Source organism: Mesitornis unicolor, unplaced genomic scaffold (assembly GCF_000695765.1).
Source record: "Mesitornis unicolor isolate BGI_N332 unplaced genomic scaffold, ASM69576v1 scaffold24057, whole genome shotgun sequence".
Taxonomy (NCBI): domain Eukaryota; kingdom Metazoa; phylum Chordata; class Aves; order Mesitornithiformes; family Mesitornithidae; genus Mesitornis; species Mesitornis unicolor.
Window position 1 is genome coordinate 128,769 of NW_010198057.1, and position 18,776 is coordinate 147,544.

The 18,776-nt window shown below is 40.8% G+C and overlaps 2 protein-coding genes across 2 annotated transcripts in view; one reads left to right on the top strand and one right to left on the bottom strand.

Moving 5' to 3' along the window:
* Window positions 1-2,940, top strand: part of SPAG1 (sperm associated antigen 1) — a 42,660-nt gene extending 39,720 nt beyond the window's left edge. The window contains exons 19-20 of the mRNA XM_010189010.1: window positions 1,363-1,458; window positions 2,866-2,940. Of these exons, the coding sequence (XP_010187312.1) occupies window positions 1,363-1,458; window positions 2,866-2,940 (171 nt within the window). The remainder of the gene's footprint in view (window positions 1-1,362; window positions 1,459-2,865) is intronic.
* Window positions 2,941-8,961: 6,021 nt separating this feature from the next.
* Window positions 8,962-18,776, bottom strand: part of RNF19A (ring finger protein 19A, RBR E3 ubiquitin protein ligase) — a 20,120-nt gene continuing 10,305 nt past the window's right edge. Inside the window, exons 5-9 of the mRNA XM_010189008.1 lie at window positions 14,799-14,913; window positions 12,593-12,754; window positions 11,739-11,952; window positions 10,387-10,530; window positions 8,962-9,993 (exon numbers count right to left, since the gene is read on the bottom strand). Of these exons, the coding sequence (XP_010187310.1) occupies window positions 9,303-9,993; window positions 10,387-10,530; window positions 11,739-11,952; window positions 12,593-12,754; window positions 14,799-14,913 (1,326 nt within the window). The 3' untranslated portion in view covers window positions 8,962-9,302. The remainder of the gene's footprint in view (window positions 9,994-10,386; window positions 10,531-11,738; window positions 11,953-12,592; window positions 12,755-14,798; window positions 14,914-18,776) is intronic.

Here is an 18,776-nt window from a genome sequence, read left to right on the forward strand (position 1 = left end):
TGTTTGACTCACTTACAGAAAACCAGAATCATCAGTACTCTTTGAAAGATCTCAAGAGCCTTAAAAAGGTTTATGAACTTTAAGAAGTTTAAACTTATTAGTTGCGTGCATACAGTTCATGTTTATAAGATGAATGTATGAACTCTGCAGACCTGCATGGGTTGAAGTGGGTCTTTACCCAGCCAGACTTCTTGAATTCCGTTTTGTTTTGACAGCAGATGCACATTTAAAACTTGCTGCTCTTTTCTTCTTGTAGTTGTATACATTTTTAATCTCTAGAATTTAATGCACATCTTTGTGTTCAGCAACAGAGTTCATGTTATTTGGCATACTGATTTTATTGAGACTGTGTTAATTATATATTAAAGACTTATTTTACATTACATGTATATAATGTGAAATATCTTGATGGTACGGTAGATAATACTTTTAGTCATCACTTGTTATGTCATTTTGTGAGTTGTTTGTTCTTGTGATAAAGAGGTGTCTTCAAGATAAATGGGTGGGTTAGCAATAGCTTTGCTAAAATGAGTTTACAAAAAGTATTAACATATTTTGGATAAACTACTACAGGCCATCTGTTTCTTCACTATCCCTGGTCTAGACAAAACAGATTTAAATCTTTTTGGAGCAGTACAGCTTAGCAGCATAGGTGAATCAGTAGTATGGAACCCTTTGAATCAGAATAATTAATTATTAAGTGAAGGGGTATGCTTTTGAAGTTATTGACAAGTGAGTAATTTCTAGTGCACAGAGAACTATTTTTTTCTGTGTGGAAGGCCTGCTTGTTTGCACGGCTCTTGAAGTGCTGGTGAACAGGAGAACAAATGGCTGCACTTAGCAATAAAAATATTTAACTCTGAGTTTTGTAAGCAGATTATTTAAGACACCAGCTATTTCTGTTTACAGGCATATTCATAAAGCTAAAAGTAAAACCATTTTGTAGACCAGGTTTTTTTAACTATTATTTCAGGCAGTATTTACTTATGGTTTATGTTTGATTCAGACAAAGCTCCTTTTTTCAAGATGAAGCTTTTGAATTTTTCAAATACCCCAATGCCTTCTTTGCACATGTGATATAAACATGTATCAAACTCACTAGCACTGCAGAAATATCATTAAGAACGTTGTTCTAATGAAAATTTTTCTCAGGTGTATCTGAATTAAAAATAAAGGGTTTTTTCTTGAAAAGTACACTTATGGGTTCTCTTTTCTGGTTCAACACTCCTTGGGCTTATAACTCAGACTTGTGAATTATGGGTTTTGTCTTGAAGTGCCAAGAATGAGGCTTTTAATTCTGAAAGCGCTGTCAGTACAGCTGATGGGTTTTGGTTTTAAATGTCCTTTCTTTGAGATTGCCAGGTGTTCAAGAGAGATCTGCAGCTCATCCGATCCATGCAAATCCGACTGTGCTTCACCAGCAAAATGCCAATTTTGTTCTTCGGTCATGGTGGCAAGGTATGGCAATCACATGCACCGATTTCTGGCTTAGTGATTTAAGTCTTTTTTCCACTGCAGTGTGCTCAGAGAACGTTTGCCGTAAGTGTGCAAATTACTGAGGTGGTTTAGTAAACTTAATCGATTTTCACTTAACAGAGTTCAGAGTGGTTTTAATAACATTGAGTAGTACGTTGGAGGATTGTATTAATACTACAGATTAGGAAGAAGTTCTTTTGCTAACAGAAAGCATAAAAACCAGCTATGTAATTTTAAAATAGTTGCTTGAAAACTGTAGTTGAGTAAGAGCCAATGTCTGAAGCCACCACATCACAAAAGCTTTTGATGAAGTTAAATCTTTGTGCCACCAAAACCCAGAAGTATTAAAAGCTCTTTCTAAGAAGCAGTCTTGACTGCTAAAGTTTGTATCTCATTTTGACACTGAAGACAAAAATCAGAATCTTCGCAGCAGTAAATCATACTAAAAAAAATAAATCAGTAAATTTAGGAGCCAGTTATTAAAAAAAGTCAAAAAGGCTTTAAAAGGCAAGAGAATTTTAAATAATGTTCTTGACAAATCATTTATCCACAAAGAAACAGACAAGTGAGTTTTCATAGATAGACATACATTATGGCAGTTAATTTTAGGACAGTTTTAATCAATCCCTAGTGATTAAACTATAAACCTAAAAGTCATCCAGGGAAAAGGAGCCCAGGCAGATACCAGGATTACCTGTGCTGATGATGCCTTCCAGCTGCAATGGTGGCTGAGAGGTTAACTCTGTTTGAGGTAAAAATGACAGCCAGCAGCAGCTCAGGAAGCTAAAATTACCCCTTCTTAAGAAGTCCAAATGCAGAACTGCAGCGATGTTTGCACGAGGGAGCTGGTCCAGCTGCAGGCAGAGCTTTGTGCCCACGTGTGCCAGATGCAGTCAGCAGATTAAATACCAACTGTCCCCAGTTTGAAAAATCAGCACTTGGCCATGACATCGCCCCTCCCCTAAAGCCAAGAGCTGACCACGAGTGGGTCTCTCTTCAGTAGATGATGGTAAGAGGGCAGGTTTTGTGAGAAAGCTTGAACTCAACCTTAATGAAATACTTGGCAACAAATGGGTTTTTCACTTTCTGTGTGTGATTAAGTCTGATCCCTTTGGTTTCAGGCATATTTGGCTGGGTGAGTATTTGGACCCCACACACTCTGGTAGACAGCCCCTGCTGCTTGCTAAATGCCACCCTTGTAAATAAGTTCAGCAACATGAGAGTGTTTTTGCTAGTAAGCAAGAGGGATTACACGGGGATACAGTGCCCAGCACAGAGAATGGTGTGTTCAAAACCATCCTGAGCACACAGCCTGTGAAGAAAGGGTAGCTCAAGCCACAAACTGCATCAGCGCTGGTCTGATGCCTAAACCCAATTGCTCTCATTTAGGCTGTTGTGGATTTTAATGTCCTTATCGTGGAGGTGGTAGGCAATGCTCGTCCTCTTGTCAAGCCAACTCACTAGGACCTGGTGGAAGGAGAGCTGAGTTGTGCCAGCGTGCTGGCTGTGCCTGCCAAATGGGTTTCTGCTGGTACCTGGTGCATAGGCAGGTGCTGAGGCAGTCATGCAGGCACTTTTTGACTCCTCTGCCCCATGGTTCCTATGAACACAACAGCGCAGAGCTGCGGATGGGGCCGGACGTGTATGCAGGAGCTGCCTAACTTGGTGCGCTGGCTCTGGCACGCAGCCGTACAGGACGTGGCTGAGGATGAGCAGGACAGGTTTGCCCAGCCCTGCAGTCCCACTCCCTTCAGCCTGCCCACATGCCCCTGAGGTGCCAGCGCTGTTTGTCCTGATGCCAAGGTGGTGCTCAGCCCAGCACTGGACAACTGTGACGCGTGCAGCTTTCCATGCACCACGGGAGCCTCACCGCAAAGCCAGGAGCAGACCCTGCCAACCTCAGACACTGCATTTCCCTGCTCTAGGTGGGGCTGGTGCAGAGACTGCAGGAACTGCAGATCTCAGCCCTGACCTCTCCACAGCGCATCCCTGGCCCCAGCAGGCCTCCAGCAGCAGCAGGGCCTTCGTTACCCAGAAGGACCAGAAACAAACTCAGGAGATCAAGAAGTGATGCAAAGGAAAAAACAAATCAGATTCTGCATAGGAAGAGGGGCCTACAACAGGCAAGGGCCAGGCAGCAGCCACCTGCCAAGGCCAGAGAAGCTGCCACAAGAACAAAAAACTTCTGAGAAGATGTTGCAATCTCTTTTCTACAGGGAAGCACATAAGTAATATAATTAATACATACACAAACACACACACATATATAATATATACATAAATCCTGGTGCCTCAGGAAAAAAAATAGAATTTTTTTTTTTACTGTTAATTCCTTGACACTTCAGTTGTGTCTTGGCTGTAAAATTTTCAACCTCATAGGCAACTCTCTCAAGGGCACTTCAGAATACCCGTGTTTCAATTTATGTATATGAAATAGATGCTGTGTTATTTTAGCAATAGCTTTCTGTGAATTTGAACCAAACTGTTTCATCTGAGAGAGGCAAGGAGAAGGTCTAGAGGCAGCTACTCAAGGAGTAGCAGCACAGACCAAGGGTTCCTTTCACAACGGGGGGGGGAGGGGGTCAGATGTGCCACATGATGTTCTTTTAGTGCAGGACCCTTTATACAAATACAGCTGAAAGCAGGGATACTCCTGTGCACTAAACTCCAGCCCACGAAAAGAGACCAATGTGCCCTGGCCAGGACTTGTCCCAGCACCTTTTCCAATTACACCTTCCCAAGACAGCTTCATGCCCTCACAGAGGCTGTGCCACCTTCTCAACACTTTCTTTACAGCAGCATTCCTATCCTTATAAGAAAACTTTGAATCTACTTAAAAGACATTGCAAAACTGTATGCATGATCTGGTAGATACCTGCCAAATTCTCCTCTCTGGAGTCCCAGAGACTGACCACAAGATTCACTACACAGTGTCTATAACACTGGCAATAAAATAGACCTAAAAGTAGCACCTTTTTTTTTTCTCCGTCTCTAGAGAAACTATTTTACAGCCATTATTTTGTAGAACTGAAGAGGGGAAGATGACAACCCATCATGGAGCTGGAGAAGCTGAACAAGTTATTTTGCAAGCTCAAGACAAGAGCATTTGTGACAGCACCATTCATCTCTACATACCTCTGCACAGCGATGAGGTTTCGCTAGCAGCAAGGGAAGCCAATGCTGCTGCACGACCAACAGCGCTTCAGCTTCTTGCACAGCCCCGTCACTGGTGCAGGAGCGGCAGCAGTGGTCACTGCCAGGACAGCTGGTGGCATCACACTGTGCCTGCACTGCTGCCTGGCACAGGTCCTCTTGGGGAAGCGGGTAACGGGAACTTTTTGAGCACTTACAGATTGTAGCTTGTGTGCCCTTGGAGCAACGCTTGTGCTCCCTCCTTTGGGAGACAGCATCCATCCATACAGGCAAGCAGAGCAGTACAAGGTCACATCCATTCCTGGGGGAGGCCTGGCAGCTCTTCATTCAGCATCACCTTCATCTGTCCACAGTCTATACCCTCAGATCATGTCTTACATCCTAAATAAACAACCATACGAACAGCAACGAACCACAAATCTGGACTAGCAAATAACATCTTCAGAGCCGTCTTCCCAGACCTGGGGTTCTCATAGGCTGACTTCTGTTAGGCATGAAAATTAAGTGCTAGCCTTGTGGTTTGTGCATCTCTTCCTTTGCCTCCCATGCAAGCCTCTCGATTAGAAACTACCTCATGGCCATGTTTCTCTGTTTCTCCAACCTTTAGAGACTGAAGGTAACAAAGACAATGCCACCACTCTGGGATTGCATTTCTTACCAAGATCAGGCCTGGGGGTTCTTCTACCCTAAAGGGGAGAACATTTTGCTTCCACAGAAACAGACTTGCATCTGAGACCAGGTGGCTGTCAGCTTTGGGGCAGACAGGAGCAGTCAAGGTGGTAATGGTGCTCTTTAGGCCTTCATAATTTCAGAAAGGTTCTCTCTGAGTAATTCCAGTTTCCACTCAAGACTGCCTCAGTTTCACCTGAATTAGAAAGTTAATGTTTGTTACCTTTTTCCCCTCCAGAAAAACACTTTAAGAAGGAGGATGTCAAGTAAATATTCTTTTACACTTGGAGACAAGATTTAGACGATGTGACTGCCTGCTGCAAGGTGGCAGTGCAGACACAGGCACCGGGGTTATTCTGCTGCCTCTCGCTGGCCAGATCCACACCAGGGGCCAGGCAGTGGCAGTGGATCCACTACAAACTTCTGCCAGGCAACGTGGAAGGTGATCTGCTGCCTCCTTCAGCTCTCTGCGCCTGTTCACCTCCTGCCTGATCCCCATCTTCAGCACCTTTTCAGTTCTTGAAGCCTCCAGTGCAGGGGGTAAGGAGCCCCAGCCCACCCTGCACCTGCCCAGCCATCAAGGACAGACAGGGGCACTCCACCTCCAGCTGCCACTGCCGCACCATCAGAGCATGGCTGTGCCAAAAATCTGAACTTTGAATTCTTATACTGGTATAAATAAGAGGCATCCTCTGTATCAAGAGTATGCTTGGAAGTGCTGTATCTTTTACTTTTTTATAGATTTGAAACAAAATATAGTGCCGCATTACATTTGTTAATGCTGTTTAGACTGCCTCACATATGAAGTATTACCTCTGAATAAAAAAAATTGAACAGAAAAACTTACCTATAGTTCAACGTGTTACCACTTCATGTGGCATATAAAATTACCAAAGGTGATTTCAGCGTGACTGAAAATAACACTATCATTTGATAAAGGTTACTCAGAAGAGTAAACCATATCTTCAATTTCCTGCATGGCAAAATTGAGGCACTGAGAAATTAAAAGTTAGGTTTAAACTCTCAGAAATCAGTCCTCTACCTCCCTGCTGTTAGCATTAGCTTGCATTGCTATAAATTGATGTGCTTCACTCATTTCGTAGGTGTACAGCGGGATAAAGCCAAATCACACATTTTCAAAGCTTGGAACACCAACAATAACTTTATTGCAAATAACTTCTGGCTTACAGTGGCTAATTGGAGGTGGCTGTGTGAGGCTGCACAGAACTTACTCGGAGGTTTAGAAAGAGGAGGCCTTGCAGGACATTCACCCGTTGGGCTGCACACACACTGCCAGAAGCACGACCAGCTCCGGAGTCACCTTTTACTCTTTCCTCCAGCCTCTGCATAGAGAATCAGTCAACACTTCAGGTCACGGTTACAACAGAGACATTGCTACACAGGCCTGAAAAATTGCATCAGAATTCACCAACTGGTGCTGTAAGACCACGAACACCAAATCCTTCGCTCAGCTAATGCTGATCCTAGGTCAATACATTTACTCTTCAGTAACTGGATTTTTTAAAAGCATTCAGACTGGGGGAAGGAATAAATCAATCAGGACCAAAGCACAAGAAGTAACTGTTAACACAAACCTCCCTACAAAATAAAAAAATTACATTCACTTCCAGTTCAGAGTGCCTGATGACATGGCAAAAACTGCTTGTATGCCTTGCTACCAGATCTATGGCACACTGTGCTTCACTCATCCTGTTCCTTATCCTCACTTTGAGCATCTGCCACTGGAATAAAAAAACGCTATAATTGCAGCCTTAGAGTTGACGCAGCGTAAGTTATCATCTTGTTATTCACTCCGACAGAAATACAACTTACACATGGGTCTGGGATGAGGCAGATCCAGCTCTGTCTTCTGTAATGCATCCCAATCAGTTTTAGTTTCTTACTCCCCAAGCCTGTCATGATGCAGGTGAGAAAATGAGCCTAAAGAGGCAGCAGTTCAGCCAAGCAAAACAACCCCGTAACGACCCAGAAACTCTGCCCAATCTGCAACACATCAGAATGAACTTTTACAGACCGTGTGAACTGGGAAGAGCATCACTTCAGACGGAGAAAGCAGAGTCTGAGTTCAGCTCAATGTCCCTGTAGCCTCTCCTTCCACTTGTGCCAACATGGTGCAATTCTGTTTAAAGAGTAGTAATGTACTTATGCCAGAGCCACATCCTCTCTGAAAACCATTTACTGTCCTGCCTGCCATAAGAGCAGCTTCAATTTCTTTTCATCTTACAGAGTAGCAATCAGGTTGAAGTCTTGTACAAAGTGCAACTCACTTTAGATCCTGTATTTTGAAGTATCAGAGCATCCAACTTCCAAAGCACACCAAACACGATAAAAATGTATAAAGGCAATGAAAGATGACAGCAGCCAGCATCTTACAGAAGAAACCTCCTTCTGGGAGCACAGACATTTCTACAAGCCTGATCAGCACATGAAACAAAGGACCACTAGAAGTCAGCATTTAGACATTTATTTCAGATATGCAGTGTACACGCATATTACTGAGCAAAACTGAATTGCAAATATACAAATACTGCAACAAGCATTACCAAATAACATAACTGGCACTAGTGTTATAAGCATATTACTGAAACTGGTGAGGATAAGTCATGGAAGAGGACTGCAGCTCATGGCATTTTCTTTTTATCCAACCAAACTTCCAGTAGCACCATAATGGCAATACATGAAACACAAGACAGAACATCGTTAACTGTTATTCTGATATTCACAATGTTTTTTTTCATTTTAGTGAATTACATAGCAAAAAATTGTAACAGTGCAGGCGCTTTGGCCGACTTCAGCTTGTGTTCAGCTGGACATCTTCCATATGCAAAAGAAAAAGAAAAAAAGCCAACATATTTGGAACCCATCTTTGCACTTGGGCAGTCATTGCACTGCACTTCGATTCTGGGACTGAAGATATGCATATCTTGCAAAGAGATGTCACGTCCACTGAAGCCTGAGTGAGTCTTTGGTAGGCTAATACTTCATTATTATTCTACATTTATCTACCACAGTCATTTTATTCACTAGAATTTTATTTTGTGATCCAAGGTGGCCAAAGAGGACATTCTGGAAAGCATTACAGTAAAATCCTCCAACGACCAGGCACTTCAAACCCAGTCTTTTCCAAAGGCACCAAGAATTGATGGGGCACCATTTTCTCCCCCTAACGAAAGGTGACTGCATCTGCTTTTCTACACCACTTATAAATCACGGGATTGGTTTTTACAGTTTCCACACACTCTATAGCAGCCTTATCTGCCACATGGGTGCTTACATGATAAATAAGTAACGCCACTGTTCTTCACAGGGGATGTCTCCATTCTACCAAAGTACCAATTTCTTCTGTTTCATAATTCTGTAAAATGCCATAACCTTGCTCAAGGCGTACACACATACAAACGCTTCTGACACAGGCTACATCCATCTGAAGATATGTGGTTCATTCGACATGCATTCTAAATACAGTGTGTCCAGTTATGAAACAAAATCATCACTACAAATAGTCACTGTTGAAATACGTTTGTATAGGTCTCTGCAAAACTTTTGCTTCCCTTAAATAGAGTTCACACGAGAATGGTTTTAAGTCACTAACGCTCAGCTAACATCCATTTAACCCAAACCCCATATTTTCCAAGTGAACAGTGCAGGACGTATTATTCATTTCAGCATTTAACATATTAAGAATTTACCAATTTTTATCTAAATACACCAAGTATATGCTTTCAAGCAAAGTTGTGGCAAAAATACAAAACATGGACGTATTTGTACTGCTGTAATGCACTTGGTTAAAGCCTTCATGTCTTCACACAGGTCTAAGATCCATATGAAGTACTTTGCCTCATCAGACAAGTATATATAAAATGCAGATGTATCAAAACCTTGCTTCTGCTGGTCACCTGAAACTAACAGAAGTTGCACGTAATTCAACCAGCGTTCAGACAGGGTTCTTTAGTGGTAAATATATTTTTGCAGCACTTACAGGCTTAAATTTCAGTCTGAATAGCAGTGCTTAATTCCACAGCATGTTGTGAATGGTTGTTGTTTGTTTCTTTCAGCATTTCATCAGCACCTAAACCTGCATCTGAGGCAGATCCATTATTAATGCTTTCCTCAGCAATGTAACTCAGCTGTGGAACATCAGTGCTTGGGGCTGTTGGAACAGGCACAGGGATTCCACTTGGCTGTGGAGAGTTTTCCAAGCGATCATTTTCCACCTCTGGGAGAACACTGACTGTGGTAAAGCGAGTGTGATAGTCGCTGGAACCATGGCTACAGGAAGTTTTCATACTTTCCATATCTGAGCAGCTAAACTCAGAAAAATGACTCGAGTGTGAATCTGCTACAGATGGGATACTATCGCTAAGAGAGGGAGAGTCAAATTCACTGGAGTTTGTGCTTTGTTGTTCCAACAGCTGAGCATCCATGTCCTCTCTCGTCTCATTTATCTTCATGCTACTCTTCTTTCTCAGCTTACCTTTACATTTTTTTCCTGCTGTTGATTCTTTGGACCACTTGGTGGCACCAGATTTACTTTCTGGCAAGCAGGCCGATGAACAACCGGCATTACTACGACCTGCAGCACTGCCATCGTCAACACTACTGCTTCCGCTGTTGTGTCTGAATTTGGCTGGCTTCGATTCAATATCCACTTGCACTTCCATACTGTTGCCTTCCCTAGAACAAGAGAGAATCCGTGAGTGTAAGCAGACATCCAAGACAAGCCAGCCAACACAGCAAACCAAACTCTTACTGTTTTCCAAGATGCGCAGCAAAAGAAAGTTAGGAAGATGTAACTTGGTTTAGAAAAGTTAAGTGTTTAACCACCAAATAAACAGCCCAAAGAAACATAAAAAGCCTGAAAGATCAAACACTTCCTTGTGCTATAGTGATGATGCTTTCTATTTGGAAATACCCTCAGCAAATATAAGCAGTCACATATAATTCCACTTGTAACAAAATTTGCCATTTCAAAGTGTAATCATTGAAGCAGAGCAGCTGAGGCATGCATGGCACATCCTTTAATACACAGGGCTTATCAATCTTCTATTTTCATCCCATTTCTCTTACCTGTCCAAAGGGATGTAGGAGTTCAGAATGGATCCTGCCATTGCTTTGGTACTGGCATTGTCGCTAACTGTCCCCAAGCTAACTGTGCCAGATTCTCCACTCAGACTGTATCGCTCTTTCTGCACATCTGCTTGTACTTCCAGTCTTGGAGAGAAAGAAAGAAAGAAAGAAAGGAAGGAAGAAAGAGTTGCATATACTGCTGCAACAGGTAAAGCACACTAGTTGAAAATTAGTGTCACCTCCTAGAGTTCCTCCACTGTTCAGTAATAAGTAGAGTTTATTATTTACTCCAGTACAGAGGCATGCATTTACCCTATTCAAACAGGTTCTCTTCTTCCCACTGTCAAAAATTACTATTTTCCATTTAATAAAAACCAAACCCAAACAACAAAACACAACAAAACAGAAACACTCAAAAGCAAAACCAGATTAATTTCCCAACAAAACAGGATGTTGCATCATAACCAGAGGTTCTGGATTCTTCCCCCCCCAAGATTTACAAGAACAGTGTCCAGGCTTAGCTACAATTCTTTTGCAGATAGTGTACCATAAAAATGGAAAAAAGAAATCAGAAGGGTATCTAAGTTCACGACATTATAGTTCCCCTACTACTCCAGCTACAAAATTATTACTAATCAAATAACAGGCAGAGATCTGTGTTCTGTACTCTGCTTTATATTGCATCGTTATAATCTGCAACAGGAATAATAGAAACCTGTGCAATCTTAAATTGGGCTAGGCAGATAAACCAGAAATCAAATTACAAGCTTTCTTCCAAATGCCTTGTTTGTCCTGACAGTGAACTGCAAGTAGTTTTTTGTTTTGTTTTCCACTCTCAGCTCTTTAAAGAAGAGGACAGGTATACCTCACTCAGCAGTCACAGCTCAAAACACCTATCCCAGCATAAGGAAACTCTTGATGCTATCCTGCCCTCTTTATTCTATTTAGCCAGGACTTCTGAAATACTCAAAAATCCAGGCCATTCTGTATCCACACTCACAGACACAGCTTAATACTTGCAGACTACTGAACAAGTCAGCGCTTCTGACTCGGGAGCAAGATGCACCGGAGAACACAACTGTGTTAGGCATGAGGGGCCTCCCTCTGAATCCTGGGAAGCAGGAGAAAAAGATCTCAGTCCCCACTCACCCCGAAAAAAATCAAAACTCTTCTTTGAGGACTGTGGTCTGGTATGATCTCTCAGAAATCAGCAAGTTTGTAAGATATTACCTGTCTCCATCTCCCCGAGACGGTGCCTTTTAATAGGAACCAATTTTTAAAAATCAAAATCAAAAAACCTAGTAATAGCTCTTCCTCTGCTTATACCGTATAGTAGAAGGCAAATCTCTTACCTGTTAAAGCAGTTAACCATTGCACTTCCTGAGAGACTCCCTGTTATACTCGCCCCAGCCAGGGCCATGGTACTGGCGGTTTCACTTAGGTTGTCTCGAATGGCTCCTATTCTATCCATGTGGCTACCACTGGCACTCAAGCTGCCGGTCAGTCCTCCAACGCTGCCTTCGCCTATGCTAGGGTTATGGCGCGCCTCTGCTACCGAAGTGGTATCTAGACAGGGAGAAAGAAGGCTTGTCAGTTATGGAAGTAGAACTTGCTGGTTTCTAGAATGTGACCATGGAAACTGTTCCTGAAATTATGACGAGAAAAACAATTTATAAAAGATAACTTTGTAAAAAACATATTATTACTATTATTACCATTACCAATATTATTATTATAATAGTCGATACAGTGGTTATACCTGACATCACATAATTAAACTAACAAAAAAGTTAACCATGAATAGATTAGGTAACATGGAGTCAAGGTAACACAGACAGACCCTGTCACAAAGGATATTGTCCTATAATTAAAATTTAAGCAGCACTAAATCAGCATTTAGTTCCCTCTATTATAGACAAAAAGATGAAAGCCAGCAAGCTTTTAAAACTTTTAGCTATGGAAAGGACTTTACTTGACTCTGGCATTGATCAAAATGGGCAAGAAAAGTTTTAAAAGTTGTATTACAGCACAACACAACACAAACACAGAAGCTATCCTCATCTAAGAGCTGGTCTTTCAGCAGTGAGCAGAGGTAGTCCTAACTGTACAGTATCTCTTCTGCAAATAAGTACTGCAGTACCTAAGGCCATCAACTAGAAGTCACCAAGCCCAAATTTAGAGAAAATGAAACATGGAATTTTCTTACCTACAGCTGCATTTGTTCCACCAACATTTATATCATTTTCATCATCAAATTCTATCCTGACACCTTTTCCATTGCCTGCTGACACACCACAGCCTCCACTTCGGCAGAGGGAAATTGGAACAACTCCATACACATAAGCCAGCATAATAGGAACACCAATACCTACGGAGTAAAGTAGTTCCATTAAATGTGACTTGTATTTTGGAGCCCTTTATAAAAGCAATTTAATTTTCCATGATTACTTAGTATTTCACATTTGAAAAAAATTAGGAAGGAGTAAACTTAATAAATACTGGTAAATCACTAAGGTGAAATGACAGGAAAGTACTTCCAGCAGACAGAATGTCCTCTGTCAGCACTGGCAGGCAGAGAAGCTTAACACTTGATGAATTAATAATTCCAGTGTGTCCATAACATCTTTTACAAACAAAATGAAAATACTGTAAAGGTTCACATAAGCTCCACTGGAGACTGTAATACTGTTCCACCTGAGAAGCAGAAATAGCAGAGATCTATTTCAAAATGTTATTCAACTAAAAATGTTACTAGCTCTACTAATTTAATAAGGGGCTTGATTTTGCATCCATTCAAGTCATTCAGGGCTTTGCTATCAATTTAATAGCACTTAACATTATTAGTGTGGGATCCTCCATAGTTATTGTATCACACTGACTCCATTTAAAAGTTTAATTATACAGGTTGGTCTTAAATGGAAAAAGTTTCTGTGGAGCAGGGTGGCAAGAATAAAGGAAAACCAGTGAAAGGAATAGTGGGCTAAAGCACACAGAGTTACATACACATCCATTCTACCACTTCTAGTGCAGTGCAAAAGTTACTCCTTTGGCGTATGAATTAAGCTGTTCTATGGCTTTCCTCTTGGAAGTACACAGAGGGCACAGAAAAATGGCATGCTGGCACATTCCAAAAAAGCCAGGATGCAGGCAGGCCCAATGCAATGGCTCCTCAAGTCTAACCCAAAGTAAGAGTTCTATTATAAGAAGTCTCTTTCACTAAAAATTTGTCAGCACTCAAGGAGGAAATCCATATTCTCAAGGTCATTATTTTGGAAGCCATATAATCCCCTGAGACTGCAGGCCACGTGTTAATGACAAGGAGGCAAGAGCAAAAGCTCCACAAAATAAACCCCGACTGCTTTCCCTAAGAAGCCAAGTCTAGTCAGGAATAAGAGCTCAAAAAAATGAGGTAAAGCAGACCTACAAATACATCTGCGAGACTGTGTCCCACTACCAGTTTAGTGGGGATCTGACACCACAGCCACATGAGAGCAATGCAGTGCAGACAGATACCAGAGACAGTTTTATGACCAGTATATCTGCATTTGCACAGTGGTCAGCCATGGTTAACAAGCAGTTTAAAGCCACAGCTTCATGGCCAATTTAAACTATCACTTGCTAAGAGTGGCCCTCATTTGTCTCTGAGCCTTACTTCTGGCATGAAGAGGAACACTGCACACACAACTGTGTGATGAATCGCTTCAGGGGACTGATCCAGCTTAAAACTACCTGGTGAGTCTTAACATGAAATAGTTATCCATGGCAGCAAACTGTGCAGCTGTAAAGACGCCTGTGCTGCAACAAAGGAGAAGCAAGGCTGTGCTGGGTGAGTCCACTCCTTTTAAAAATCAAGGTTTGTTTACAGTGATCTTGAGACTACACGGTAATATAACAAGTACTTTGTAGTGTGCAGTCAGATTTTCCTTAAATGCTATCCTAAACAATCCCTGTGAAAAAGAATACAATAAAATTCAAACTGACTCCCAGAGCATAACAAATAGTTTGTCAACTACTACAATGTCAAATGTCAGAGACTTTTTTTTTGTGTTGAGAAAAGTTTGATTTGAAATTATTCAAATACAAATAGACTTGATAGCAACGGGTTTTTTTCTTGGTCAGCCATTTTAAAAGCTTTAAATGTTTCAGTTTTAAAAGCCAGACATGACAGTGTGGAAACTTCAATCTGCAAGATAAAAATTATTTTTAATTCTTCATTTTAATGCAGCATTTCCTGAAGTACTGTATTCTCCATTCTGCCCCAATAAATGTCTAACCTCAGACTCCTCATTGTTTTGGTTCCTTCACCTATAAAAAGAGACTATTGGATGTATCTCAGCTGTTTTATTCATGAGTGCTTCTAGAGCTCTGGTTGCAAGGTGCTACCAACACACAAAATAATAGTATTTGCTTACCTACAGTTACTGCAGCTACAACTGGAGAAACAATTACAGATAAGGTTACACCACCTGCTATAGCCAAGTTTCGCTTGTGCTTTGAAATGTCTTTGCCTTCGTATCGATTGTGAATCTTGAGAGAAGAAAAGAAGAAAGGGGTTTTTAGAGTATTATCATCATAATACATTGCTGCAAGGATGGAAGAACTGACGTACAATAGCTTGGAATCTGCACCCTGCTCTTCTCCAGAGAGACCACATTCTATGTCACAATTTATTCCTTAACTGATCCCAAAGAAAATAAAATTTATACATTTATTAATTTTAAGCAACTTCTCAAAAGTTAGAAGTCCTTCCATCCAGCAACTAAGCATTTACTTTCAGCCTCAAGTTAGAAGAGCTAAAGCACTGAACAGCTGTTCTTGTTTGTTTGTTTGTTTAATCATTACTCCAGCTATCATGGCTAGGAAAAGTAGACAATTTTCACAACCAAAAACTACCACATCTGATCAAATGGATACTTGTAATTCCGAGCCATCTTTCCCCTGAACAATATGGAGTGAAACCTTCACAGATTATTAGATCTATGGAAACAGAGGTTGACATAACAGAACCATGAAAATCTTGTAGTAAGGCAGCCGCCACCAAACATAGCGTGGGCGGGGGGAAGAGCAAGAACTCCATTGCTCTGGCACCCTCTCACGAGAGGCTGTTGAGACATGAAATATTTTAGCAAACCTGAGTCTTAGCTGTGCTACTATGCACTGAGGAATCTGCTAACCAAAAGCCCTACTGATGCTTCAAGTCTCCAATAACTCTGAAATGTTATTGCTTCAAACTTCTGTCACAAATCCAATGTGAACCTGAAAGGCCTTGAAAGATCACTGTTCCACAGAGGTTTCCTATTTCTTGTGCACTTCATTTACTCTAAGGAAGATGTTTTTTCAGTGATATGCACTTCATCTGTCATCATTCTCGGTTAAGACATAATTGCAAAGGAACAACAGGTCACTATCTTAATGGTTGTCATGAGGCTAAATTAATCCCCTCTACATTTAAGGAGAAACACAAAAGAGAGTACTAAGAGGATAATCACAGTATTTTGATATCAACGTGCTACTACAAAAAGAATGACAAAAATGAGCTGGGGGTTCTATTGAATGTGCTTTCTAAACTGTAATCTCAGTTAAAGATTCGGTAAGGTAGTTCTCATTTTGAAAGACAAATTATTTGTATTTGTTCAGGCAAAACAGGCAAGGAAAGGGCAGGGAAAACACTGCACTTTGTGTAATGAGAACGTATTTACTTGCTCTGAGGTACGTTATACAAAAAGCAACAGGGAGTGAGGTAGCACCTGAATGTTGAACACACCTATAGATTAAAAATGAAAAATGGAACATGCTCCTACTGCGAGAGTGCTCATGTCAGAATTACAAGCCCAAGAAGATCAGGTTTCATGGGGATCCTCTGAGTAATAACCGAGTTTTACAGTTATGGGCAATTTTAACTACCAAAACAAAAGGCATACAACGAACAAAGATATCTACAAAGGCTACTGGATTCCTAAACATAAAGCAACAAAGAGGAATGGAAAAAAGCGGTTACAGAGGAGAAACCGATTGAAAACATGAAGACAGACGATCACACTGGTAGGAATGACTATGAAATAAAGAGACTTCAGAATACTGAGTAAAGACTAAAGAATAACCAGAGAAAAATACTGCGCCAGAAGAAGAGGGATTTCAATAAACACAGAAAACTGGTATGTTAAAAGACTTGTAAGACTTTTTATAGATATAAAAAGAGAGGACTAGCACTTCCTTAAGGAAACTATCAAAGCACAAGCACAAACTCTTCCAATGCAGAAGACAGATGGCATGTTGTAAAAGGACAACGAATCTTCTTTTACTGAAGCAGCAGCAGCATTAAGAAAATAGAAAGTAGGTCAGATTACTGTGAATGGGTACAAAGGAACAGCATGAGGGTGTCAGGAAAAAATCAGAAAGGTTAAAATAGAGGAGACAAAAAGTAAGGGACATCAAAGTCAACAAGAAATTATTCTACAAGTACACTGCTAGGAAGAGGAAGACCAAAATGGATCAATTTGGTATTTAACAAAAAGGAAAGACTGCCAGCAGAAGAAACTGGAGTCCTGTTCAATTTTGTTTCTCACTTCAGCTGTCACTAAAGATCAACTGTGAGCCAGTGACTGGTGACAAAGGAGTAAGATCTGTAGGAAAACAACAGGTTAGAGTGTACTTGCATGAGGTGATCTGAAAAATATCTCAGCACGCCCAATTTCAGAGCCATTATTAATAATCTTTGAAAATGTTATTCCAAAAGATGTCTGGAAACAAATAAAAGTCAGGAAAGCTGGAAAAAGGTAAATTGCAATGGTGATGGTAAAAAAGGCGTAAAAAAGAAGCTGGGGAATTAAAGACCAGTATAAATGAACTTTAATTTCCTGAAAACTGGGAACTTGTAGATGCCAAAGAAATTAAAGGAAATAGAGGCCACATTGATCTTTTTTCCAAGTAGAAATCACATCAATTTCATTTTCTTCTGTGAAAAGGTAACTAACCCTGAGGATAGGGAGAAGCAGGTGTCATGTACTGACTTATAAGAAAATATCAAAATTTTGTTCATGACACACAAACAGGTTGCAATGATCCACACTGAAAGACAGACTAGAGAAAGCCACTATTAGCTTCATGTAAAACTGATAAAAACCATCCAAGTTGTCATTAGGGTTTTTTTACTTCTGAAACTGAAACTTCTCACCCTATACTTTACCAAGGGATACACCCCTGGATCCCAGAGTATTCAACATTTTCATTAACCTGGAGGATGGAAGGAGAAGAATGTGTGTGCTGAATTTCAGGCCAGTACAGTCTAGCAAGGTTGCAAGAATGCCTGAACAAGTCTTCAGAAGCTGGAAAAATGGCCTGAAGTGACTAAGATGCAGCACAAAGGCAGAGAGTTCACGCCTTCCCTTAGGAAGGGAATAACTGCCTAAAATACCTGTACATTGGGGAAGAGTATGTGTACAATGGGGAAGAGTGTGTTTCAGAGTACACAAAATGAAAAGAGTATGTTGTTGAGAAAGAGGTAACTGGCAGTTTTATGCACAGGATCACCCTCTCTTTAAACTCAGCAGCAGGTATATTCAGTTTCACCGCTATATTCAAACTGCACAAGAACAAAGGCAGTATGAACAACTGGAAGGAAATCCAGAAAATATGAGAATCAGAGGTCTAAAAATACAGTTTGTCAAAAAAAATTGGAATTGCTAGGGCTGTTTAGGGATAAGAACGAAAGTGTATTTAAAAAATCAAATATGTAACGGAGTATTGCAAAGCAAAAGGATTCTTTATGTCAGCCAAAGATAGAGCAGAATGAATTCAGTGTAGGAAGAGAATTTACATTAATGTTAGAAAAATCAATTTTACTGAGAAAAATGAGGCTTGGAGAGCCTATGGAATCTCCACCATCAGACAGTCTGAATAAAAGTATAAACATGTGACAAGAGTAACAGAAAAATTACCATTAAGCAGTGAGATGCAAAGGAAAGTCTCATGAGGCTCCTGTCACAGACTAACTTAAGACTTTACCATTCATATGTGAAAGTGTTGAGGCCCTATCCCAAAATCTAATGGGAAAAGCAGAATGTGCAACAGTCACGTGAAACAGGCAACTGTTGCTTTTTTCCTGTTATCATTTATAAGGTTCTAATGACTGCATGGGACTAAGGCAAGACAAAATAGAAGGGTCAAAAAACCACAAACCTGTAGCAGAAGGAAGGAGTACTTGCTTGAAAGAAAAAGATGAAAAAGTCTACAGTGGAAGAAGTTCATGTGAGAGAGAAACACCCTACCCCCCACCACAATAAATGTAGACTTGTGTCTGTGCCAGTCATTGTGGAAACCCATGCAGATAAAAGCAGAAATAAACAAATCTGATTATGCCACCCAGGACACATAAATGAACACTTTGCACC